Source organism: Rattus rattus, chromosome 1, assembly GCF_011064425.1.
Source record: "Rattus rattus isolate New Zealand chromosome 1, Rrattus_CSIRO_v1, whole genome shotgun sequence".
In the NCBI taxonomy this organism is placed as follows: Eukaryota; Metazoa; Chordata; class Mammalia; order Rodentia; family Muridae; genus Rattus; species Rattus rattus.
In genome coordinates, this window is record NC_046154.1 from 19890172 (window position 1) to 19916250 (window position 26079).

General features: G+C 51.9%; 2 protein-coding genes across 2 annotated transcripts; one reads left to right on the plus strand and one right to left on the minus strand.

Moving 5' to 3' along the window:
- The first annotated feature begins 5007 nt into the window (after nt 1-5007).
- Pink1 (PTEN induced kinase 1) lies at nt 5008-17314 on the plus strand. Its single transcript, XM_032895606.1, has 8 exons — nt 5008-5464; nt 10397-10681; nt 11380-11480; nt 11894-12076; nt 12495-12658; nt 14089-14216; nt 14453-14689; nt 16531-17314. The coding sequence occupies exons 1-8, from the start codon at nt 5078-5080 to the stop codon at nt 16786-16788; spliced, it is 1743 nt and encodes a 580-aa protein (XP_032751497.1). The 5' UTR covers nt 5008-5077; the 3' UTR covers nt 16789-17314.
- Nucleotides 17315-18005: 691 nt separating this feature from the next.
- Ddost (dolichyl-diphosphooligosaccharide--protein glycosyltransferase non-catalytic subunit) lies at nt 18006-25413 on the minus strand. The gene is made up of 10 exons (XM_032895646.1): nt 25179-25413; nt 24947-25057; nt 22038-22124; nt 20985-21088; nt 20752-20846; nt 20245-20338; nt 19826-19974; nt 19562-19709; nt 18874-19101; nt 18006-18784 (listed from the first exon to the last, which is right to left on the minus strand). The coding sequence occupies exons 1-10, from the start codon at nt 25336-25338 to the stop codon at nt 18635-18637; spliced, it is 1326 nt and encodes a 441-aa protein (XP_032751537.1). The 5' UTR covers nt 25339-25413; the 3' UTR covers nt 18006-18634.
- Between the last annotated feature and the right edge of the window lie 666 nt (nt 25414-26079).

A 26079-nucleotide genomic window follows, 5' to 3' on the forward strand; every position in this document is an offset into this window, starting at 1 on the left:
ACCATCAGGGCCAAGGCAGGGAGGCTGGGGCATGGCCACCTTTGCACCTGAAACAGCTTCCTCTTCTAAATCAAGAATTCCAGGAAGAGAGGTGTGGCTTGTCAGTCGAGCGATTACCCATAAGCGCCAGCTCTGGATTCCATCCTCAGAGCCACAAAACCCAGCTGTGGTGATGCCTGATTCTCCTCGGCACTGGAGATGTAGACGCAGGATGATCAGAAGTTCAAAGTCACCCTCCACTAAGTATACCTGTGAGGTCTGCATGGGCCCTGTCTCAAGGGGAAAACATGGGGTTGAGGAGAAGCATCAGAGATTGGGCGGAAGAGGGGGATGGGTAATTAGCATAAAGGTAAAATGTCACCGCCTCTGGGCTGGAGGCTCAGCTTGGGGAGACTTGGGACAAGAGATGGCTGCACTTGCTCATGTCTTAGTAGAGAAAGGCTACTGAAGGCTTACACTCCCAGAAGACTTTCAGACAAGGACTGGGGACCCAGAAGGCTTTGTGTTAGATGCTGGGGAAGCTAGGTTCAAACACGACATCCCCTTCTTAAAGAACTCACCTGCTACACGGAGAGAGAGAGAAAGAGCTTCTAGTCCATTCTGGAAAAAGCCAGAGAGGGCCCTCTGGGCCTTAGTTAGAGCTGACCATTGGGACCAGCAGGTGACCCACCCCACCCCCACCCCCACCCCCCGTATTGCTGGGCTGTAAAGGGAAGGACAGGGGACAGAGAGATGCTGGGATGAAGAGTGAAAAATGTTCTGTGACCGGCCAAGGAGCGTGGACATTGTCCTAGGGCCTGGGGGTGGGAGACCCTACAGTAGGTAACACAGTTGTGTTTTCTCTGTGAGTGGTCACTATAGAACAGCAGAAACTGAACAGCACAAGCCACACGTGGCTGAACGTCTCGATGTGATGTCTCGCTGTTCCACTGCCCGTCATGTTTCCGTCCCTCTTGGCCCAGGCACCACAGTGATGCTTCCTTTATCCCGTTGAGATGGCACTCTCTGTCCACTGTGTTCTGATGGTAAACTCCAGTCAAGGAGTTTTAGGGGGCAGGAGTTTGACCTGGCCGCCGCCACCTCGCTCTGTCAACAGTTGCAGCAGTCAGTACCCTCCCCCCCTTTGCCCCCACCCCCCCACTCCCCCCCTCCTCCCACCCCCTTCCCGGCTCTGCTGGCATTCAGTTTCTGAAAAGGGCTGTGGTTAGAGGACATTGCTGCTTTGGGGAAATGTGTCCGCCTCTATAAGGAGGAGACAGAGCAGTGAGCTGGTGCCAAGAGACGCTGTCCAGAAAGGAAAGGACAAATGCACTCAAAGCCTCTGTTCTCAACTCTCCCCTTCTCCAGCCACATCGTGTCAGCTTTTCTCCTCACGTCCTTTGGGAGAAGGTTAAACGATGCTTCTTAGGAATATTATGTACTTTACCAAAACTCTGATGATGTCTGTGTGCCTGGGGGGGAGAGGACTTCAGGCACAAGGACGCCCATGGCAGAGACGTAGAGCAGAGATGGGTCCTGTGGCCTCCCCAGCACCCCTTCTGTCTTTCCATTCTTGCTTCTGAGCAGATCGAAGCTTATCTGGAACATGGCTGCCGTCTAATGTGCTGTGGATGTAGGGTTCTCTCGTGTGGAATATGAAACCTGCAGTGTGAGTGGGATTCTCAGCAGAAGGCCATATCCCATGTCCCCACTTTGACCTTCGTGAGTAACAGTGCCAAGCTGGGAGACAGTGTAGGGCGACTCTGAGACGCTTGGTGTCACAGAAAGGTTTCCCTCATAGGACAGATGGGGGCTGGGGAGATAGCTTGTTGAGTAAAGTATTTGCTGCACAAGCATGAGGACTTGAGTTCAAATCCCCAATGCCCACATAAAGCTGGGTGCAATAGTGGATGTCTGTAAGCCCAGCACTGGGAGTGATGGGGTAGGGACAGTCATAAGCCCAGCACTGGGAGTAATGGGGTAGGGACAGGCACAGCCCCAGAGCTCACTGGTCAATCACTACAGGCAAATGGGTGTACTTCAAGTTCAGTGAGGAACCATGTTTCAAAAACAAACAAACAAACAAATTAGTAAATCAATGCAACATCCTCATAAATTAAGGAAAAAGATAGAAGAAGAGGGGTGGGAAGGGATGGAGAGAAAGGTATCTCCTAGACCCCTGTCAGATGACAGGTGGAGCGCACAGAGGACCTCAGTCTCTGCCAGAGGCTCCAGTGTGCAGACCTGCTCTGCCCTTTCTGTAAGATGTCTGCCCAGGAACCAGGCTCCATGCTGTGATGGGCTCAGACCTGTCAGAAACAACTAAGGCTTTTCTGCAGAAAAAAAGACGCTGACACATCCTATTTACGGCAGCGGGTTAATTAACGTCAGTCTGGAGATTTCATTTCCAGCAGACTGGCTATGCATCCCAGTCTTCTGAGACTGCCTGAGGTTTAGAACAAATCCTGAGGCTTACAGCAAACTTGCTCCTGCCCTCCAGATTCCTCATCATAAGCCTCTCGCTAAAGGATCATGTTACAGATTAGAGAGTACACCCTGCTGGGAATGGAGCTTAGTGGGTAGACAGCCAGCCTACCAGGAATGAAACCTGGCATTCAACCAACACGGAGACTGGGTGTGGCAGAGCATATGTAAATCCCAGCACTGGGGAGGTGGAGGTGGGAGGAGCTAGAGGTCCAAATTCATCCTCAGGGATGTAATGAGTTCCAGGTAGGTTGGGCTACATGGGACCCTGTCTCAAAATACTCACCACAAAATGTTCATTGATATACTCAGGATTGGCAGTGGTGGTACGTGCTTTTAATCCCAGACAGAGGTGGACAAATCTTTATGAGTTCAAGGCCAGTCAGTCTACAGAGATGGTCCGAGACAGCCAGGGCTACACAGAGAAACCCTGCCCCCTTCCCCCCCCAAAAAAAGAAAGAAAAAGAAAGATCTGTCTGAGTTTTGGGCCAGCCTTCTGTCCATAGAGAGTTCCAGACTACCTAAGCTACAGAGTGAGATTCTAATATATATATATATTTTTTTGAAAGAGCCTTGACCTCAATTCACAGCATAGAAACAGACACACACACACACACACACACACACACACACACACACACAGAGAGAGAGAGAGAGAGAGAGAGAGAGAGAGAGAGAGAGAGATTACTCATATGGTCCCTCAAACTTTGCTGGGTGTGGTAGCACACGCCTGTAATTCCAGCACTCAGAAGGCAGAGAGATAGTATCCTTGTGGGTTCCAGGCCACTCTGCTCTACATAGCAAGTTCCAGCCCAGACGGAGCTACATAATGAGACTATGTTTTTAAAAAGTTAAAATAGGGGTTGGGGATTTAGCTCAGTGGTAGAGCGCTTGCCTAGCAATCGAAAGGCCCTGGGTTCGGTCCCCAGCTCTGGAAAAAAAAAAAAAAAACACTAACTAAAAAAAAAAAAGTTAAAATAACAGATCGTGGTCACTGCTGTCTTTGGTGGCCATCTCTTCTCACCTCCCAAGAATGCTTTATTTTGCAATAACACCTATCTTCTACTGGACACACACATGCAGAGCGGGAGATAAAGAGAGTTCGGGAGAAAATATATAATGGCTACTTGCTGACGACTAGTGACGCTGGAAGCTTCCTGGGACTCAAGCTGACTAGCAGAGGGATGTCGGCTGAGACAGTCATACATGCTGAGGGAAGACTTGTGAGGTTTGGAGCGAGTATAAATAGGACTTCACTAACAAGGACTCCATTGACGGAGACTGAGCTACCTTATAGAGCTTTGGAGCTAGCTGTGCAATGGTTGTTGGTCTCAGGTCTTCGCTGATCTTTGCTTCCCTGAGAGAGGCACAGCTGAGAACTCCTGGTGTTCCTTCCTAGTCCCTCCTGCTGACTGACGCTGAGGTTAAGGCTGCTGCTGCTGACCTGTGAACTGAACTGCCGATTTCCAGACAGCACAGATGGGAGTTGCTCCAAAGAACCGTTCTAAACAGGTCCACTTCCCCTCCCCCATCCTTTCTTTTCTACGACCTCTGCAGGATGGTGGGCTAAAAGGGAGGTTAAAGTGTTTAAGAACCATCATTAATAAAAAGGCTTTGAAAAAATAAAATTATAGGGGTTGGGGATTTAGCTCAGTGGTAGAGCGCTTGCCTAGCAAGCGCAAGGCCCTGGGTTCAGTCCCCAGCTCCGAAAAAAAGAAAAAAATTAAAAAATAAAATTATACTGTATGACCAGTATTTGGGATTATGTGATTTTACATGCACAGTTATATTTAAATGAGAGACAAGGAAAAGAATATTCAGCCTGACGTGGTGGCCTATACCTGTAATCCCTACACTCCAGAAGGCCAGGCTAGTCTACATGAAGAATTCAGGGGCAACTAGGGCCATGCAAGGCCCTATCTCAAATAAAATAAAAGTAGAAATAATAACCGGATTAATAACATTATCAGCTAGCTAGTCCTAACAACAAATTCAAGTAATAGGGATTTATTAAGCATCTGTGTGACTTCTGGTTAAGGTTTCTAATGTCTCAGACCTCAGCTCCTGAACTCACCGATGCATAAATTATGGAATTTGGTCAAGATTTCCCTCCAAGAGCTAAACCTGGAACCTCGAACCTGTCTGTACAGGAGCATGAGAGCACTTGGGGGTAGGAGAGAAGAGTCAAGGCCCTCAATAGCCAGGGCAGTGTGAACTTCAACCTCAGCTTCAAAACCTGCATGCAATCTGGAAACACCACACTCTCTTATCTACAAAATCGGCACTATATCATTGGTGAGAGAGTTAAGCCAGTTCATAGGTGTAAAGGGCCTGGATCGGTGACTGATAACAAATATTAGTTTCCTGGCTCAACTTCTCATCTTAACCAGGACCAGTGACGTTGTTTGCTACCCCTCCACGTGGGTTCAAAGTGCAAACAGGCTGGACCAGCTGATGCGGAGAAGAGCGGGTTGCGCCCCCGCGTGCTGTGCAGGAGAACTGCCGGGGACCGCCCCCTGCGCTTGCGCATAGGCACCGCCCCCGAAGTTTGTTGTTGTCCTCAGCTTTTCGGACGTTTGTGGCGGTGGCAGCTGGCTCCGGTCGCCGCGCCACCATGGCGGTGCGACAGGCACTGGGCCGAGGCCTGCAGCTGGGTCGGGCGCTGCTGCTGCGCTTCGCTCCCAAGCCCGGCCCGGTGTCAGGCTGGGGCAAGCCCGGCCCCGGTGCGGCCTGGGGCCGCGGAGAGCGCCCCGGCCCGGTCTCAAGCCCGGGAGCACAGCCGCGTCCGCTCGGGCTCCCCCTCCCGGACCGCTACCGCTTCTTCCGCCAGTCGGTGGCTGGGCTGGCGGCGCGAATCCAGCGGCAGTTCGTGGTGCGGGCCCGAGGCGGCGCAGGGCCTTGCGGCCGAGCAGTCTTCCTGGCCTTCGGGCTGGGATTGGGGTTGATCGAGGAGAAGCAGGCGGAGAGCCGGAGGGCCGCCTCGGCCTGTCAGGAGATCCAGGTGAGAGCAGAGCTGGGCGGGGAGCGCCGGGGGCGGAACGCAGCCAGAGTGCAGCCCTGAGGGCAGACCCGCCGGGCCGGGCTGGGGGCGGGGCCGGGCTGGGCGGGGCCGGGGCGGGGCCTAGGCCAGGAGGAGGCGGGGTGAGGAGGGTGAGTGGGCGGGGCGGAGTCTGAGCGTGGCGGTGGGGCCACAATTGAACAGCAGGGGCGGAGCTAGCTGGATAGTTGTTGGGGCAGCCTCCGAGTCTTAGCGTAGGGGGCGGGACTGAGGGTGAACCAGAGAGTGGTAGGAACTTGGGCATTGGTAAGGGCAGGTCCCTGAGCCATGATTGGGCAATTAAAGGGGGTGGGGCACTCGTGACTGGACTGAGTGTCGGGAGTCTAGGCACGTGTCATGAGTATATGCCTAGACCTTTGGGGCGGTGTGGGGGGTAGGTCAGGGGATAAGGCAAAGATTAAAGTCTATCTTTAACTTGGACTATACATTCCTTGGAAATGATCAGTTCATTAAGGCTGGCCTATTTCCCATTACTGACGGCCTGATAAGCCACCACTTTGCTGCTATTCGTTTTACAAACAGTATGGTTTAAAAGATGTTCTGCTAATTATTAGTCCCTGTGGCACTGTGGCAAGTGGCTTTGAGTAAATTTCTTTTCTTTTGGGATGCATAAGAGGGGGACTGGTCCTTGATTTGTACATGTAGTTCAGGTTGGCCTTGAACTTCTGACGTTTCTACAGCTATCTCCCAAGTGCTGGGATTATTGGTATGGGCCACGAAGCTTAATACACGTTTCCTAAAAACCCTAACACTCTTATCCCTTGATGTAATGTCATCCAAGTTCACAGAAAGATTTTGAAAGAGAGGTTTTGAAAAGGTTTACTCAAAATCACACTGTTGATAAAGGTAGTGGCCAACATTTACCCTTCAAAAGCCTGTGCCCTCCGCTGAGCCAGACTGCCACTCCAGTTTAGCCAAACAGTGGGAGAGAGGCTGGCTGAGCAGAAATCGCAGAGAAGCTGGAACTCAGGAGAACACAGAAGGTCTCATGTTTTAGATGACCTGACTGGAGTTATCACTGGTTACATGGGAGTTCTTGGGCCCTTTAAACTCTTAAAATAGCACTCTCTCTACTCACAAAGTCGTCTAGTCAAGGTCATCCAGACAAACAGACACAATAGGCTGTGTATATTTAGAGCTGGGAACTTATTTTGAGGACCTGGCTCATGCTGGGCCAGCAGATCTAAAACCAGCAGGCAGCCCAGGAAGGAGCCAGCTCTGCGGTTTAAGTCGTTAGGTGATTGGCTGTCAGAACTCAGCCTTTTCCCTGGGGTTTGGAACCACTTGCTGAGTCAGTCCAGCCCCTACATCCTTCAGGGTAAGGGCTGAGGGGCAGAGGCTTAATTAAGCACCATCCTCAAAACCATCGGTGAAGGGCCAAAAAAGCGTTTCCTCTCCTCCCCGTTCCTGATACTGGAATCCAGTTCCTGTGTCTTACATAGCTATGCAGGGAGACTCTGCCTCAGGCAAGCAAACAAACAACAAATAGGAAAAGATGAGTCCAGGTGACAGGTAAATGATTTTCAACGCCACTGGCCATTTGACAAATGCACAGGAAAACGAGATGAGCTATCCACCCACACTTAACAGAATAGCTAACCTAAAATTAAGAGCAATAGCAGACGCCGTGAGGAAATGGGAGCTCTCATTGCTGGTGGTCACTGCATATGGAAAGTAATGCAAAATTAGATAGGAATTTGCCACATTGAAGTCATCAGCATCTATCGGGGGTTGGGCGGGGGGGAACAGTCGTACAAAACCCTGTGTGCTGCAGTTAATGTGGAAAACGGTAACCCTAACCTCTAAAGAGTTAAAACAGACTCGTTCTCCCTGGCAACCCCCCTTCTGCACGACTATTTGGCATAAGGGAGACTGCACACGGACCTTTATCCACGGAAGCTCAAGGCAGTTTACTGACAGTAGTCAGGGGGTAGAAGTGACCCCAGTGTCCTTCCGTGCGTGAATGGATAAACAGAGCAGATACAATACAGGGTATTCTCCAGCCTTTGAAACAGAAGGAAATTCTGGCACCTGCTACACACGGATGAATGTTAAAGACCGTGCATGGCTCTAGTTCTGAGAGCCGGGCTTCTGCGCATGAGCAGACAGACAGGAGGAGGAAGAAGGGCTTGTAGCTGCATAGTAGGCACAGAGTTTTAGAGTTTTGCAGGATAAAGAGCGCTTAGCTGATGATAGTGGTTGCTTAGCAACATGAATGTTCCTAACACTGCAGAAGTGTTCAAATTTATGTTATCTGTATTTGACAATTTATGCTAGGCATGGTGGACCATACCTCTCTAGTCTGAGCACTTGTGGGAGGCAGAGGCAGGCAGATCACTGAGTCTGAGGAGAACCTGGTCTACATAGGAAGTGCCTGACAAGCCAGACATATATGTAGTGAGACCCTGTCTCAAAAGAAAAAGAAATGAACAATTTAAATATAAATATATTTAGTGTGGTATATGAATGATGGTAACAACATGAGTCAAAATACCCCAGAACAAAAACATCAATCCGAGAGTGAAGAGTAACCAAGCCGTGGTTTCTGTATCCATATGAAGTCTTCCTCAGCAGTTAACAAGCAACATTAAATAACATTAGTGTTATTTAGAGATGCAGGTCGGGACCTGACTGCACCTTGGGCAGCAGGCTAAATGTAGAAACTCGGGCTGAGAAAGCTACAAGCTGCACGGATTTCATGTCTAACTCTCTTGATGTGGGAGTCTGGAGACGGCACCAAGGGGGTACAGATATGGAGGAGCTGAGGGTCTCTGTGGCCATGGAGCAGCCCTAAGTCTTGACTGGGTGGTCATCACATGAAAGCACATGAAGTGAGATTGTGTGAGGCTGCACACTTGTGCACAGGTATGCATACACACACATGCATCAGAGACAAATGCACTCACACATATATCACACACAAATGCATAAACACATGCCTCACATAAATGTACACACACATGCCCATGCAAAGCATCCACATATGCATACACACATGCACATACATGTATATGCACATGTATACACATATATGCATACACATATGTATACACACATGTGTACACATGCATACATATATGTATGCACACATGTATACGTATATGCACACATGTGTGCACACATGTATGCACATATGCATACATATATGTATACACATGTATACACATATGCATATGCATACACACATGTATACACATATGCATACACATATGTATACACGCATGCAAGTGTTTTGGGTCCACAATCACACACACACACACACACACGTGCATGTACACATGCAAGTGTAGTGACATTGTGACAGTTGAGTCTGACCTGACCTGTAGCTAACCATGGACCCATGTAGTTTACTACATGGGTCGTGCACTATGCTAAATAGATTTATATTTAAATTGTGAATTTTTTTTCCTTTGTTACCACTGTATAGTATCTTGTGCTCCAAACCCTGGTCGATGGTGATTACTCTGCAAATGTCTGTCCCGCTCCCTGGGGTTTGTGAAGCTATTGGCAAGTGAACACCCATTTCCACTGTATTAAACAGTTAGGAGCTTTGCTTCTAGGGACGCAGTGCCTTAGGAACCGCAGAAGGCATGTGTGACAGACTGGTCCCCAGGGCTGGTTATGGAGGAAGGATGACCTAGGCTGGGCTTCAGAAAATAGGGTTTGCCACACACAGCAAGAATGCAGCTGAGGCCTGGGGGAGAGATCGTGAGGGGACTCGGGGAGAGGCAGCAGCAGGGCAAGCGCAGAGAGATGTGCAGATGGGGCGTAGCTCAGGGACAGAGCACTTGCCTAGCGTAGAACAAGCAAGTGTAGGCATGCGCAGCCTAGCCTGGCAAAGCTCAGGACAAGCCACAGCTGTCCCCTAGTGACCGCGGGGAATGGGTTCTAGGTCCTGTTCTAATATCCAAATGCAGATACCAGCCCAATAAGAGGCTGGTTCTGTAATGGACCTGGGCATACTCCTGTGTGATGTCACCTGTCTATACATCACTCACGGGGCCCAACGTGGCGTTTCACAGACCTGTGTGTGTGTGTGTGTGGTGTGTATATGGTGTGTTATGTGTAGAGTGTGTGTGGTGTGTGTGTGTGGTATGTATATGGTGTGTTATGTATGGAGTGTGTGTGGTGTGTGTATGTGTGTGTGTGGTGTGTATGTGGTGTGTTATGTGTGTGTGTGTGTGTGGTGTGTGTATGTGTGTGTGTATGGTGTGTATATGATGTGTTATGTGTGGAATGTGTGTGTGTGTGTGTGTGTGTGTGTGTGTGTATATGTGTGTGTTATGTGTAGAGTGTGTGTGTGTGTGTGTGTGTGTGTGTATATGGTGTGTTATGTGTGGAGTGTGTGTGGTGTGTGTGTGTGGTATGTATATTGTGTGTTATGTATGGAGTGTGTGTGGTGTGTGTATGTGTGTGTATGTGTGTGTGTGGTGTGTGTGTGTATGTGTGTGTGTGTGTGTGTGTGTGGTGTGTGTGTGTGTGTATATGCTATATTATGTGTTGAGTGTGTGTGGTGTGTGTGTGTGTGTGTGTGTGTGCGTGTGTGCGCATGCACACACGTGCAGCTGTGCTTGTGCCACAGTGTGATGTGGAGGTCAGAGGGCAACTGTGTGGATTGATTCTCCCCATATGGACGCTAGGGGCCAAGCTCAGGTCATCAGGCTTGGTGGAAAGTACCCTTACCCACTAAACCATCTTGCCAGTACCAAAGTACGGAATCTATTTTTTTAATTTAAAGACAGGGTTTCTGGGGTTGGGGATTTAGCTCAGTGGTAGAGCGCTTGCCTAGGAAGCGCAAGGCCCTGGGTTAGGTTATGTGGTGGCCTTACTAGAACCCCTCTCACCCCCGTAACAATGCATTCTTCTCCCTCACAGGCAATTTTTACACAGAAAAACAAGCAAGTGTCTGACCCACTGGACACACGACGTTGGCAGGGCTTCCGCCTGGAGGATTATCTGATAGGACAGGCCATCGGCAAGGGCTGCAATGCCGCTGTGTATGAAGCCACCATGCCCACGCTGCCCCAGCACTTGGAGAAGGCCAAACACCTTGGCCTTCTAGGAAAAGGCCCAGATGTCGTCTCAAAGGGAACAGATGGGGAGCAGGCTCCAGGGGCCCCCGCCTTCCCCTTTGCCATCAAAATGATGTGGAATATCTCGGTAAGGATGGTCTTTGAGGACTGGGGGAGACTTCCACGGGTTTTCCATGAGAAAGGCTGTGGGGTTAGGCTTCTACTGTCTTAGGTGAGAGTCTGAAGCTGTCGGTGCTGGACTGTAACATGTCCCCATCCTCCAGGGTCTCAGGTCCCATGGCAGATTTGGATTCAGTCAGGGTGGAACTTGAGATCTCTTCGCAAGTTCTGATGGTGCCCAGGCTTCTGTTCTGTTCTGTAAACCACTCTGAGCGGCAATTGCCCAAACCACGGATTTCTGAGCTGATGGTTGTTTCATTTGAGGTCAGCCATAAAACCATTCACTCCTCCTTCCATGTCTGGCCTCCCTGGCCAGGGAGGAACCGTGTTCTTCTCCACACCCCAGCATGATCCAAAGCTGACTGTCACCTCCCTCTGGTCAGCTCTGCGCTGGTGGTGACCAGAGACATCCCTGGTGGCAAGCATCATGGGCTCTGAGGTCTTGGCCTCTGTTCTTTCCCAGGGTTGCTTGAGTATCGTCTGAGGTACAGGAAGTGTGCTCCAAGTGGTACCTTCCTCCGGTTTCCAGGAGTAGCTGGTTTGGGCTTGCCTCTTTAGAGGAGTTTCTCTCACCTTGACGATCAAAGCTGGTCAACTAGGTTGCAACTGTCTTGGTTCAGATCCCACAGATCTGTGTAATCAAAATGCCCTGTGGTTGTGTTTTAGGCAGGTTCCTCCAGCGAAGCCATCTTAAGCAAAATGAGCCAGGAGCTGGTCCCAGCAAGCCGCATGGCTTTGGATGGAGAGTATGGAGCCGTTACTTACAGGTAAGCACTCCTTTGGCCGCCAGAGCAATCATGAGTTCTTTGAGAACAAATGTGTCGTCGTCTGTGTCCCTAGCACTCAGCACCACATCGAACACGCTGCACAGTTCTCGCATGATGTCCTGGAAGGGTTTGCGATTTGTGGATAAGTTAAACTTGGGAAAGACTGAAGATTATCTCACACCAGCTAATGATGCAGTTGGCTGACTCCCGTGGGAGCAGGGTGAACGCCATCCAGAGGTCCAGTTCAGAATGCTAAATGTTGTCCTAATTCTGGCAAAGCAGCGCGTGCGTCTAGCGCCACCTAGTGGTACGCCTGTGTGAATGAGGCTCCACCTAGTGGTACTGTTTCCATGGGCAGGAACACTATTGACAGTGGCTCTGAGCCCCATCTGCTGTTCCATTTGCCTCAACAGAAGATCCAGAGACGGTCCCAAGCAGCTTGCCCCGCACCCCAACATCATCCGGGTTTTCCGCGCCTTCACTTCATCTGTGCCCCTCCTGCCCGGGGCCCTGGCTGACTATCCTGACATGCTACCCCCACACTACTACCCAGAAGGCCTGGGCCACGGCCGCACACTCTTCCTCGTTATGAAGAAGTAAGTGGTAGTGGGTGGTGGGGGAGTAAGAATCGTGAGGCATCTTCTCCCATCCCATGGGAGCTGGTCTGTCCTTGGAGCACAGGGCAGCAGGCAGAGGTGAGGGCTGTGTGTAGGAGAGCTGTGCTAGAATGATCGATCACTCCCGTCTTCCAGAATATGTTCCCCACTCAGTGCTCCTGCAACCTTTGTAGCTCCCCTCTCTATGGCTTTCTGTGCCAGCTAACTTCAGAGCCGGATCTGAAGAGTTGGGTCGCTTAGGGAGCGGCACTGTCATGGCTTCTGAGGTTCGGGGTGAGGGGGGTGAGATCTGAAGGGATGACTGGGAATAAGATAGCAAGAGCTCCAGAAGAGGAGTGAAGGAGTGAAGGAGGCCACAGAAATTGGGGTCCCCAGACATTCTGTCCTCTCCTGCCAGCTACCCCTGTACCCTGCGCCAGTACCTTGAAGAGCAAACTCCCAGCTCCCGCCTGGCTACCATGATGACCTTGCAGTTACTGGAGGGCGTGGACCACCTCGTTCAGCAGGGCATTGCCCATCGAGACCTCAAGTCCGACAACATCCTCGTGGAATGGGACTCAGGTAGATGCTGGCCAGACCCACAGTGCTCCAGGGAGGGGGGCTGGAGACCCTGAGGGCAGGTGTGTGTGAAGTGCGAAGTGCATATGTGGGGGGGGGCACAGCTTGGTGCCTGGCCCCTTTCCCCTTCTCTCTCCCTTATGTTTTTAAAAAGGGTTGTTCAGTGAACCCGGAGCTCACTGTCTCAGGAAGACTAGCTGGTCACTGAGCCCTCGGTATCTCTCTCCATCCCCCTAGAGCTGAGGTTATAGCTTTGACATGGACACCAGGGATTTAAAACAGGTTCTCATGGCTCTAACCACTGAGCCATCCCCCCAGCCCTTTGAATATCGTACACTCCCTTCTTTGTCTCTACTTCAAGAGAGGACCCTTCATCTCATGGGCGAGAGGCAACAGCCCTCTTACAGTTTCTGGGGTCTTCTCTGTGGCCCCTGGCAGGACAATACCATCTGTCCCGTGGTCCCTCTTGAACCAGTGAGAGGAAGGCAGATTGTAGGTCAGGGAAAGCAGTCCACACAAAGCCCCCGCTTCTCCCATCGCCGGCAGCGTTCACGGAGAAGCCCGAGGATGTCCTAGTGGGTTGCAGAGCTGGAGAGATGGCTCGGGGGTTAAGTGCTCTCCTCTCTTCCGGACGGGTGGCCTGAGTTTGGTTCTCAGCACCCACATGGAAACTCACAACTGCCTCTAACTCCAGTTCCAGGGGATCTGACGCCTTCTGTCCTCCCCGGCCATGTACACACAGTAGACAGACACATATACATAGATAAAAATAAAACAAATATTTTTTAAAATTTATTTATTTAATGTATGTGAGTACACTACCACTGTCTTCAAACACACCAGGAGAGGGCATCGGATCCCATTACAGATGGTTGTGAGCCACCATGTGGTTGCTGGGAATTGAACTCAGGACCTCTGGAAGAGCAGTCAGTGCTTTTAACCACTGAGCCATCTCTCCAGCCCCAAAAACAGATTTTTTTTTTAAAAAATAGTTAAACTTAAAATAATTAAATATGTCACTAGAAAGCTAAGTGAACTATTTTTTTTCCATGAACCTTTATCTCCCAAGAACCAATTATTAGATTATTGGCATTACAAATTCTAACGTTAGGCTCCTAGAGAATAAAGACTCTTGGGGACCATTTAACCAAGGGTGAGGTCCTTCGGTCTCTGAGCTATACCTAGTTAACTGGAACATTTTCCACATGGAGTCACACCCTGTGCCCCCTTACCTGGGCCGGGCATTTCCATGTACGTGTTACCAGACTTGCTGTGAACTTGCTCATGAAGACTCCCATCCCGGCCTTGCTGGCCTGAGCTCCTGGACACAGACTAGTGCATCCATATTTTGGGGGTGGCATCTGGAGGGGTCCGGGAGGGACTGGCAGGAGTACGGGCAAACCGTGTTGCTCTGCTCGGCCACCTCTCTGCAGATGGCTGCCCCTGGCTGGTGATCTCCGACTTTGGCTGCTGCCTGGCTGATGAGCGTGTTGGCCTGCAGTTACCTTTCAACAGCTCCAGTGTAGAGCGTGGTGGCAATGGCTCCCTCATGGCCCCTGAGGTGAGTCCTGCTGTGTTTGTGTCCTGCCAGCAGGGGGCGTGTCCTAAGTGTTCCCAAGGGAGTGTCCTGTCCCACTCCCCCACCCCCACCTCCCCACCCCCGTCCCAGATGCCTCTGGGCTTCATGCCTCCCCATGGTGCATTTACGTTCTGGGTTCAGATTGATCCCATCTTAGGTGTTGTGCGTGAACACAAAGGGTAGGCCTGCTGGGCCTGACCTCTCCCTTCCTGCCGTAGGTGTCCACAGCCCATTCTGGCCCCCATGCGGTAATTGACTACAGCAAGGCTGACACGTGGGCTGTGGGGGCCATCGCCTATGAAATCTTCGGGCTTGCCAACCCCTTCTATGGCCAAGGCAGTGCCCACCTTGAGAGCCGCAGCTACCAGGAAGCTCAGCTGCCCGAGATGCCCAAGTCGGTGCCTCCAGAAACAAGACAGCTGGTGAGGTCCCTGCTCCAGCGCGAGGCCAGCAAGGTGAGGCTGTGTCCAAGCTTTGGACTCTGGGCGAGGGCCCCTGTTCATGTCTGAGTCGGGGCTAAGTTCAGGCAAGCTCTACAGTGCTAACAGAGCCTCTGTCATACACAGGTGAAGGTCAACTACAGAACAGAGTAGGTCCAAGAAGAAACAGGAGCAGGAAGCTGGCCGGCAAGCCTTGTATCAGAGGCCAGTGTAGCCTTGGGTCCTTTGGGTTCCTTCCACTCCCTGTTCATGGGGCTTTTGCATCTGGGCAAGCACCATGTTATCCGCATTGCCCAGGCCTCTTGGCTGTGGTTATGTTGGGAGTTGCTTAGGAGGATGGTCTGGTGAGATGGCTCAGCAGGTAGAGGGGTTTGGCACACCTGAACACCTGAGTTCAAAACCTGGAAGGCACATGAAGGCGAAAGGAGAGAGCTGACCCCAGCAAGTTACCCTCTGACCTCCACACACACGTGCCACAGCGTACACTCCCCATCCCCACATCGGATGTACCCAACAATAATGAAAACACCTTAGGGCCAGCAAGATAGCTCAGCAGATAAGGGCACTTGCTGCCAAGTTTGATCCCCACGGCCCACACTGGAAGGAGAGAGCCAACTTCTGTAGCCTACCACCCCCTATGTAAATGTAACTAAAACATTAATTTATTTAAAGAAGACTGGAAAGGAAAGGATGTGTTTTTGAGAAATGTGTAAGAAAGATGCAGCAATGGAAGGAAACGCTGCTCTCAGCCCAGCCAGAGCCCAGAGGCCAGGCTGCCTGAGCCAAACTTGCAAGGGCAGATCTGGTTCCCTTGGCTCCTTAGAGACACCTGAGACAGACCAGGCCTCAGCCTGCTCTTCTGCAGCCTCTACACCCCTCGCTGTTCACACCCCTCGCTGTTCATACCCGTTCACACCACTCAGTGTTCACACCACTCTTCACACCCTCACTGTTCCCACTCCTGTGTACACTCACTATTCACACCCCTCACTGTTCACACTCTCACTTCATACCCTACTCTTCATACCCTCACTGTTCACACCCCTCGCTGTTCATACCCGTTCACACCACTCAGTGTTCACACTCAGTGTTCACACCACTCTTCACACCCTCACTGTTCCCACTCCTGTGTACACTCTCACTGTTCACACCCCTCACTGTTCACACCCCTCGCTGTTCACACTGTTCACACCCCTCGCTGTTCACACCCATTTATACCACTCACGGTTCACACTCAGTGTTCACACCCTTTGCTGTTCACACCTGTTTATACCACTCACTGCTCACACTCAGTGTTCACACCACACTCTTCATACCTTCACTGTTCCCACTCCTGTGTACACTCTCACTGTTCACACCCCTCACTGTTCACACCCCTCGCTGTTCACACCCGTTTATACCACTCACGGTTCACACTCAGTGTTCACACCCTTTGCTGTTCACACCTGTTTATACCACTCACTGCTCACACTCAGTGTTCACACCACACTCTTCACACCTTCACTGTTCCCACTCCTGTGTACACTCTCACTGTTCACACCCCTCACTGTTCACACTCTCACTTCACTCCCTACTCTTCATACCCTCACTGTTCACACCCCTTGCTCTTCACACCAGGTGCAAAGGCCTCTTGCCCCAATGCTAGAGACCAGAGCAGTGTATGGGTCCCCTTCATGACAAAGGTGTCCCAGCAAAGCCGACATGGGCAAGGGCCTGGGCTTGGTTAGCGGGTAGCTGAGGGAAGATAGGTAGAAGAATCAAATCGGGGCAGGCTTGAGGTGACAGTCCCTCGGCCACACAGTGCGGACTAAGTGCTTGTTGCAAGCATTCTGACTGCACCTTCCATTGCTTTGCAGAGGCCGTCTGCACGCATAGCTGCCAACGTGCTGCACTTAAGCCTCTGGGGTGAGCATCTTCTAGCCCTGAAGAATCTGAAATTGGACAAGATGATTGCCTGGCTCCTCCAGCAGTCAGCAGCCACTCTGCTGGCTGACAGGCTGAGAGAGAAGAGCTGCGTGGAGACGAAGCTGCAGATGCTGTTTCTGGCTAACCTGGAGTGTGAGGCACTCTGCCAGGCAGCCCTCCTCCTCTCTTCCTGGAGGGCAGCCCCATGATGGCTGTGCTGCGCTGTTACTAAAAGACTAAGGGGCACCTGTGTTGTGATGTCATGGTGTATGAAGGCTGAAGGAGGTGGCTTGGCTGGGTGGGGGGAGTCGGAACAAGCTGGAGTGGGGGAGGGGCTGGTCAGCCAGAGGAAGCCTTGGGTTCAGCAAACAGGAAGGGCACCCTTCAACAGTTCAGGCGGTGGACAGTCACTACCTATGCGCATCCATTTAAGTTCTCAGGCAGAACTCAGACATCAGGCCAGACCAGGAGTCAGTAAACTGTAGAGGACAGGAAATTAAGTAGTTGTGATGACTTAGCTGTCACCGAGGCAGAAGGACAAGCACGGATGACACTGAACTTTACTTGTCACTACACTCTTCTCATCTTTCCCGACCACTTAGAAGCGCAAAATAACCAGGTTTAGTTTGTAAGTGGCCAGCGTGGCTCACAGCCAAGTTTGCCCAGTCTGGGCTAAATGCATTCTCAATGTCTAACGCTTAAAAGATGCTATCATTAAAGACAGTCTCCAAGCCATGTGCACACACTGGAACCAAGTGTTCTCCCTACCAGGGGAAAGCCACTCAGTCCCCGCCTTCGTCCGCCCTCAGTCTACGAATGGCTGTGCAGGGAGATGAGATAGGCTGAGGTTAGACCTGTCCTCCCTGTCACTGAGATCCAAGACAAGACAGTGGATGAATTTGTGATCCCTGTCCCTCGTGCCAGGAATGGGCTTTATGACAGAGGTGGCCAGTGTTACTTGGAATATGCCCTCTAGGCTGAGGGCAACGTTATGTTCACGACTGTGTTCAGGGACCAGCAGGAAAGACCATCCTCCAACAGCGGGCGTGTCTGCAGGGCTGGTGCAAGGTACGCCTGGGACTGTTCCTCAAGGCCACCAGGCACTCGGTGTGGCGGGCCTTCCTTACATTAAATGTGAATTCACAGCGGAGAGGAGAGCATGCTGTGCTGAGCTGAGGTTCTGGCATTAGAATATTCTCCTACCCTCACTGCTCTCATACAGTTTAACGTGTGCTTGTTGAGAACACAGATGTGGCTGGGCTGTGGAGGGTGTGCACACCTTTGATCCCAGCACTTGGGAGGCAGAGGCAGGCAGAGCTTTCAAGAGTTCAAGACCAGCCTGCTCCACAGAGTGAGTTCCAGGACAGCCAGAGCTACACAGAGAAACAAAAACAAAGGGACAAAAGGAACACAGGGAGAACCTAAAGCCAGTGAACACACACACAGAGGTTTTTATTTTATGCATGTCGTGTTTTGTCTATAACATATGATGTATCAGCTGAATGCCTGGTCTCCTGGGAGCCCAGGAAAGGGCATCAGATCTCCACAGACCAGAGTTAGAGACGGTTGTGAGCTGCCATGTGGGTGCTGGGACTTGAACCTGGGTCCTTTGCCAAGAGGAAGCCGTGTTTTTTGCCAAGTCGTCTCTGCAGTCCCTCTCGGGTATCTCCAGCAATTCTTGGCCAGCTCTGTCCGTCTGATCCATGGTGTGGTCCCCTCCTTCCCTCCCCATGAGGAGAGCTGAGGACATGGAGGTTCAGGCACAGTATCCCTAGGCTGCAGCCCTGCCATAGTCAGTGTCACGGGGCCGGGTGACAAGTGAGGGCAGTAGTTCTCTTTATTTTAGAAATGGGGGTGGCTGTGCATATTAAAAGTGCCACAGAGTGATTCGAACTTGAAAACTTACAGAAAAAAATGTTCCCTGTCTCCCGCCCCATAGTCATACCCTCTGAGGTAAGGCTGCACCATTTTCCTATGGCCTTAAACAAAACAGACCCCAACCAACCCACTCCAGTCAAGTCTGGCTGTCTGCTGTGCGGTGTCCCAGGTTCTGGCTCAATCAGACTTCTCCTTCTCCTTCATGTGCAAGAAGACGACGCTAAAGAGGAAGAGCCCAGCCATCATGGAGAAGGCGCTGGCGTAGTAGGGATAGGCCGAGGGGATGAAGCGCTCATACTGCGTGTGCTGGAGTGGCCTCACCGACACCTGGAAAGGGACAGAGGTGGCAGGCCCTGGTGGCTGGGAGGCCTAAGGGGGACACCTATTGGCCAGAAACGGGACTGCCCCTTGCCTACCTGGGTGGAGGAGTACAGGTGGGTGTAGCCTAGCCGGTTGTAATCCACTTTAAACTGGAACACGCCATACACGTCCGGCAGCTTGAACTGGACACTGTACTTGCCACCCTTCCTCTTCAGGAAGGTCCTCACGAAGGGGTCGATGCGTACAAACTCCAGCTGAATGTCATCTCCGTCAAAGGGGACCCACTTGCCATTGGAGAGTTGCTCGATCACGATGCTATACTCCTGAGAGGAGACGCTGGGTCAGCTAGGAGTGCAGGCAGCTGGAAGGGCACCACTACCACGGGCAGAACTGCCCTTAATGCCCACCCCAGGCACGGCAGGGACTCCAGGAGGCCTGCAGTCATGGAGCATGGCTGACCACTCCTCAGCAGGGCCAACAGCTGGAGCACCGCTGCCTTCCCTGGGCCTGAGGTCCTTAGTGCAGGTACTGAAGAGGGAGCAGGCTGCCTTTTCTCCTCCAGCCTACAACATCCAACCAAGCTCCAACTGCAATGTCACTCATCCCATAAATCTGACTGCCCTGCCAGTTAAAGGAACAGGCCCTCCACTGCCGTGCAGCCACCAGGGCTTCGGTTAACCCCAAAGGCCCTCCACATCTCTTGGGACAGACTGAAGTACTGTCATCCTTGTGGATGCCGCTGAAGCGTCTGTGTTAGGACCCGCCCTCCCCAGTACCGCTTACCACCAAGTCAGTGACAGTGTAGGCATTGGGTGGGGCCGTCTCGCCCACCCGGTGATGGGACACAGGCCCCACTCGAAGGACACCCTCCTCCTTGAACACCCAGCGGGACAGGGCCACAGCTAGCTCATAGTTGCCTGTCTGAGAATACCTGGAGAAGGGAGAGGAGAGGCGGGGCTGCAGCTCACTTTCTGTTGGTGCTAATGAGCCAGACTGCTCATGTCTACAGGCCAGCACGCACTACCATGTTCCAGGCTCTGGCCTTACCTCTGTGCACCAGGGGCGGCCTTCTGCACTGCTGAGTTGAAGAAGGCATCGCTGAAGAAGTCCAGGGAGCCACTGAAGATGACCCGGGCATTGTTCCTGGCTTGGAGCCCAGCAATCAGCAGAGTATTTCTCCCCACTGCGTGGGGGTACTAGGAACAGAACAGGGTGGTCACCTGGGCTTACCAGAGTACTGACAAAGCTACCACAGCAAGTGGAGAGCAAGCTGGACACCTACAGAGCTCTGTCTCCACACCCACCCGAGGGAGGACCCTCTCAGTCCCATCACCTCTTGATCAGGGTCAGCACAGCCCATGGCTGTGTGTGCATGTGTGTGTTGGACACGTTAGTGTCAGCACGGCTCTGCTCTGAGCCTGCCACTGGGCCAGGAGCTGGAGTATGGAGCCTGCCTTAGCTCTTACCTGGGTGATTGGTTTATCTGGGAAGAAGGAGTAAGAGGTTGAAGAGCCTGTTAAGATGTCCAAAACCAAGGGATTGTCAGGGTCGGCCACCATTCTGCAAAGAGGAGAGAGTGCCTAGCACTGAGCAGGAGGTGGCTGCAGGACACGGGGTCCCACGCCATCTCCCCTAGGGAAAAGAGAAGTGAGTAATTCCCTTTCTCATTTGTTCATCATCCGTGTATCCGTCCGACCGTCCGTCCATCCATCCATCCAACCAATGATATGGTCCCACTAGCTAGGCTGCATGGACGCCCCACCCCCTGCTTTGACCTCCTGAGTAAGGCAGAAGCACTGCATCCGGCCAGGAAGGACCCTTTCTCCACAGCCGAGCACTCGGGCTCCTCATTTACAGTAAGGCTCCCAGGTACCACCTGGGGAAGGAACACTCTCAACCCTAAATTCGGCTCGATGTCCACAAACAGCAGGTAGCCCTGTCCCTTCAGGTCTCACTGTCCCCTGCACACTCACCCAACTCCTCGGAAGAGAATGGGGTTCAGAGATGACTTGCCAACAATGGTTGGGGCCTTCAGCAAGTTCTCAGTGCCAGCCACGATGAGTGTATGCTGCAAAGGGAACAGACAAGGCGAGCAGGGTCACCCAGAGGGCCTGGGCCAGGGAGCCCTTGCTACGTCCACCTGCTCTCTAAGCAAGGCAGAACTCTGCTGTGAGTTCCAGACGGCTGAGGGGACAAGCCTGCTTACCTGGCCAAGGTCTGAGACATCGTAGTTGTGGTGGTCGATGACAGCTGTTTTTTCCTCATCAAATTCAATCCCACACTCACTGCCTAGCTCCCGAAGAGGGTCACCTGCACAGATCCAGACCAGACAACACAGGTCACAGCTTCCCATCTCACCCTCAACCAGTCAGACACAGTGCCCAGCACCTTCATCAGGCAAGGCCCCACCTCCAGAGCTTAGATGAGCTAAATCGCAGCCTCCCGCTCCTTCCACAAAGATGCAACACTTGGTTCTACCTACACCCCCCTTAGCACACTTAGCAAAGCCACAGCCAATGCTGGCTTCAACAGGCCTGAGCTCACCTGTCCTCCTCGCCAACCCACCAACAGACGGACCCACTGAGATCAAAGTCTATCAATGCTGCAAACAGGCCCTGAGCTGTCTGCTGCTGGAGCTGAGGGACCAGTACATGAACTAGGGACACAATTCTCTCCCTTCTGCTGTACAACTTCGGAACTTTCAAAACACAGAATCCAAAACTAAATCCACCCACTGCCTCCCCCGACTTCCTCGTTCCCATCTGTACTGGGTTGGTCTGATGTTGCTTGTATTTAAAACCAAATACTGGTTCCTCAAGATGGGGGTAGCCCCAACAGCAGATTCTCTGGTACTCAGATGATGCCATGTGAACCTTCTCCCCAATTTCACTGGTCAATAAAAGCCTAGAGCCTGTGACTGGGCAGTGGAGGGAGAAAGGTGGGACTGGAGACTTAAGTGAGGGATTTGCAGGTAGAGAGAAGAGGAAGAAGCCTCCTTGGACCAGGACCACACACAGCTGGGGAGGGAGTAGGTTAGATCTGCCCAGTCTAGGCTTATGGCTTGTGAATAAACACCCGGGCTGTGTGTCTTTTATACGGGCTTGTTAGGAGCATAGACTCACGCTACGCACCATCAGGGCCCCAGGGCCAGATAACCCTGCAGCTCGCTCTCTCACTGCCTCCCTGGCATCTCCTGCATGCCAAGCTCTCTGAGCTCCACGAGGAAGTGGGGCCTTGCAACTTCCTAGGGCCGACTTACCGATATCAGAGCTGGCAGCCACCAAAACGCTGCCACCGCCGTCGATGAAGGCACTGATGGTCTCCACGTTGATGTTGCCTCCAAAATCTGAAAAGAAGGCCCCGGACACAGTGACCATAAGCACTCTGTCTCCGCTCTGACACCTGGATGGAGGTGAGAGACCCTCCAGAGCAGCTGGAGCTGATCCCAAAATGAGAGGGTGCGCGTGAACTCACCACCGTGACGCGGCACAAACCTGGGAGCTGGAAGCAATACCTCAGCACTCAGATGCCATCAGCACTCAGATGCCATTACCAAACACGCCCTGCCCGGTCACGTTTGCTGAAGTGACAGCACATATTCCGAGCCACATCTATTCACTCAAAAACGCTCAACAACTCCACCCCCATTTTCATAGAACCACTGTTCAAATGCGCAGACGCCTCAGACACCTGCAGCCTTCCCCATCGCTGGCACCGTGCCTGGGTCACCTTCCAGTATTCTATCAATGTCACCCACCTAAGCTGCTTGAGAAGGCACTACAGAACCCACAGATGACACTCACTTGACCCTGAGGTTCACTGGCCAAACACAAACAGCTCCTACTTTCCATTATCCACAGCAGAACCATTCAGTGCTTTAAACATCACCCAAAGGGCTTGCTGGGTCCCGGCATTTGACGGATGAGCTCCTACCCTGCTCTGGTCAGTTCACTTAGTGACTAACACCAGATGGAGCTTGCTGAGCCCTACGGCTCCCTTCAGAGTGAACTTTGACATAAGTCCACTTCCTTGCTGAGTTTTTCTTATGGGCTGGGAACAAAGAAAGGGACAATGAGGGAAGGAAGCTGTTGCACTCAGGTTAGTGAGGAGAGCCTTGAACCAGTGACCCTCGAAGATAGAAGGGTGAGCCGGACAGCAGCACACAGGCAGAGCACACAGGCAGGGTGAACAACGGTGTGTGAAGTCTGCCAGGCCAGGAGTGAGGTGAGTGAGGGAGTCAGTTATTGGAAGACTGGGACTGGCAGGAGCCACTGGAGGATTCTGAGCTAGAGAAAGTGACTTCCTTGGTCCCAGGGCAGCACTGGGTACAGGTGGCGTGTGGTCAGAAGGTACTGTGACCAGGCTATGAAAGCATTCCTAAACCAGGAGTAGGTGCTGGGTGGGTCAGGGGAGGGAGTTTTTCATGGGACTTAAAGGGAGATAGCAGGAGCTGAGGGGACCGGCACTTTAGACAGCTGGCAGAACCCACTCTTGTATGAACTACAGAATACAAAAGGAAACCAAAGGCCATCTACGTTTCTTCAACCGAAGGAAGGAATGGCAGGGACATCTTACCTCAGACAGGGACAGCCTGAGCCAAAGATGAAACAGAAAAACTGTCTAGCATGTTCACCAAAACAACAGGGCGAAAGAAATGGCCATAGCTGGAGAGATGGTTCAATGGTTAAGCACACTGGCTGCTCTTCCAGAGGACCAGAGTTCAATTCCCAGCACCCACACAACAGCTCCCAACTGTCTGCAACTCCAGTCCTAAGGCATCAGGCATAAACACGGTGAGAGAGACATACATGCTGGCCAAACACCCATACAAAAACAAACAAACAAACAAACAAACACATAAGAAATGTGTCAGACTGGAGAGACGGCTCCACAGTTACGAGCACTGGCAGGAGCACTGTCTACTCCTCCAGAGGACCTGGGTTCAATTCCTAGCACGCCTGTATCTCCTGTTTCAGGGGACCCGACACACTCACACGACACACATGCAATCAAAACACCAATGTGCATAAGATAAAAATAACTAAATTATATTTTTAAAAAAGATGTTTAAAAAAAATTGCCAAAGGAACTGGAGATAGCTAGTCAGGTGAAGACACATCTGAGGAGGCTAAAGCCATGAATCTCAGCAAGATAAAAAAATGAGGGGTTGGGGATTTAGCTCAGTGGTAGAGCGCTTGCCTAGCAAGCGCAAGGACCTGGGTTCGGTCCTCAGCTCCGGGGGGAAAAAAAAAATGAGACTCTGCCATTGTCTGCTCTCGGCCAGAAACACCAGACTCTCCGGAGGGAGTTAAGAGTACGTTTCCATAAATACACATGGAAGAGAGAGACAAATTTCAGCTCAGTCTATCTTCTTAAAAAAAAAAAGTTCAGTGGTGGACTGAGCTGCCTTGTAAGACAGAAATAGCGAAGTATAAGTTAGAGATATTCACTCCATTCAATAGTGTCGGAGGGCTGGCGAGATGGCTTAACAGGTGGCCACGGGTCACTGGGTTCAAATCTCCAGTAAGGGCTGGAATGACAAGTAGGGCCTATAACCCAGGCATTAGGAGGAAGAGGTTGATTCTGAGAGCTCACTGGCTAGCCTGCTTAGTCAATTCGACAACCTTCAGCTTCAGTGAGAGACCCTGTCTTAACAGAGCAAGGAGGAGTATGACAGAGTAGATGACCTGATACTACATGTCCACAGAAGTGTGCACAACCTCACATACATGCATACACCCCACCACCACCAATACCAATTAGCCTTATGTTAGTCAGCCAGACACATCCATCGACTCAAGGGATGATAGATATGTATCTATTTGTATCCTGATGATCTACCACCTGCAGAATGGCTTTTTATAGCAATCCATGTTAATAACTTGACAATTCTTTGTACACAAGCAAGACAAATCAAGGGCTTCTTTATCAGGACCTTGGTTAGAGAAAAGCCCCTTCTCCAGAAGCGAAGTGTATGTCGTGACATTTGGCTCTCTATCCTTAGCTGTTATCTTTTTGACAGATGAAATCTCCAAGGTCCAGGGTGTAATTAACATTTTCGTCTACTGTGCTTCGCAACTCACCCCAAGATCCAGGACATACTTAGGAACAAGACAACCGTCTCCTGAGCCCTCTAATCCCAGTTCTAGGGGCGACGCGCGCCCTTACCTTCCACCGACGGGGAAAAGATGATAAGGTTGTCATAGAGGAACTCCCCGTACTTAATAAGGGACAAACTGGGGTCATCTGCAGTCTTGAAGGTGAGCTCAAAGCCCCGGTCTGAAGGAAAAGAAAACAGGAAGTCGGGGCAGACGATCAGGAGAGGAATCCCTGCTGCAGCCCTCGGAGAGTGCCGCCGTCTCAGCCCCAACCCGGACCATGCCCTCGGCGCCGCGCTCACCCTTCAGGCTGCGGAAGAACAGTGAGTGCGTGTCCCGCACGTTCAGGTTGTCCAGCAGCACGAGGGTGCGGGGACCGCTGGCGCAGACACAGCCGAGCGCAGCCAGCAGCAGCCCGCAGAGAGGCCAGGCACGGACAACGAGGCGGGGAACCATCTTCATCTTCCAGCGGGAGAGGCCAGCACCTGGGCACCGGAAGCGTCCCTCGCGGCCGCCCAATGGCCGCTCGCAGCGATGGAGTACCACCTAGAAGTGGTCCGGGTACTCCGTGGCCCCGTGGCCCATGCCGCGGCAGAGACGGACTGAGAAGCAGGGAACGCCGCCGGAAGTGGCCCTTCGGAAGCCGAGTCTCCAAACCTTATTGGCGAAATGCACTTGAAGCTCCGCCTCCCTCATGGAAGAGCGCCAATCCAAGAGAGACAGCTCCGTAGCTGCTGCCAATCAATAAAGCCGAGAGCCCTTTGCCTCCGCCCAGGCCGGCTCCTGCCGCGGGTCTCAAACTCTTCCTCCAGTGTCTCTTAGACTTTCCGGTTCTTTGGCTGTTAGTCCTTACCAGCGTCCCCTTCCCCCAGGATGCAACTACTTGGACCAGATTGGGGACACTTCTTCGTTTTTCACTGATCTAAAGTGCTCGGAAGCAGGTCCCTAACTCTCGGGAGCAATGAGCTGGGCAAATAGAATCTGGCCAGACCCGAAACAGAGTGGATGGCCAAGGGGCAGGTAGGTTAGTGATTAAAAGGCTCTTCACACCGGGTTTTGTGGTCCGTGCTTTTAATTCCAGCGCTCGAGTGGGAGGCGGAGACAGGCAGATCTTTGTGACTCTGAGGCTAGCCTGGCCCACATAGTGGATTTGACCTTGCAGGGTTACATATTGAGAGCTGGGGGTGTTGCTTTATAAAACGG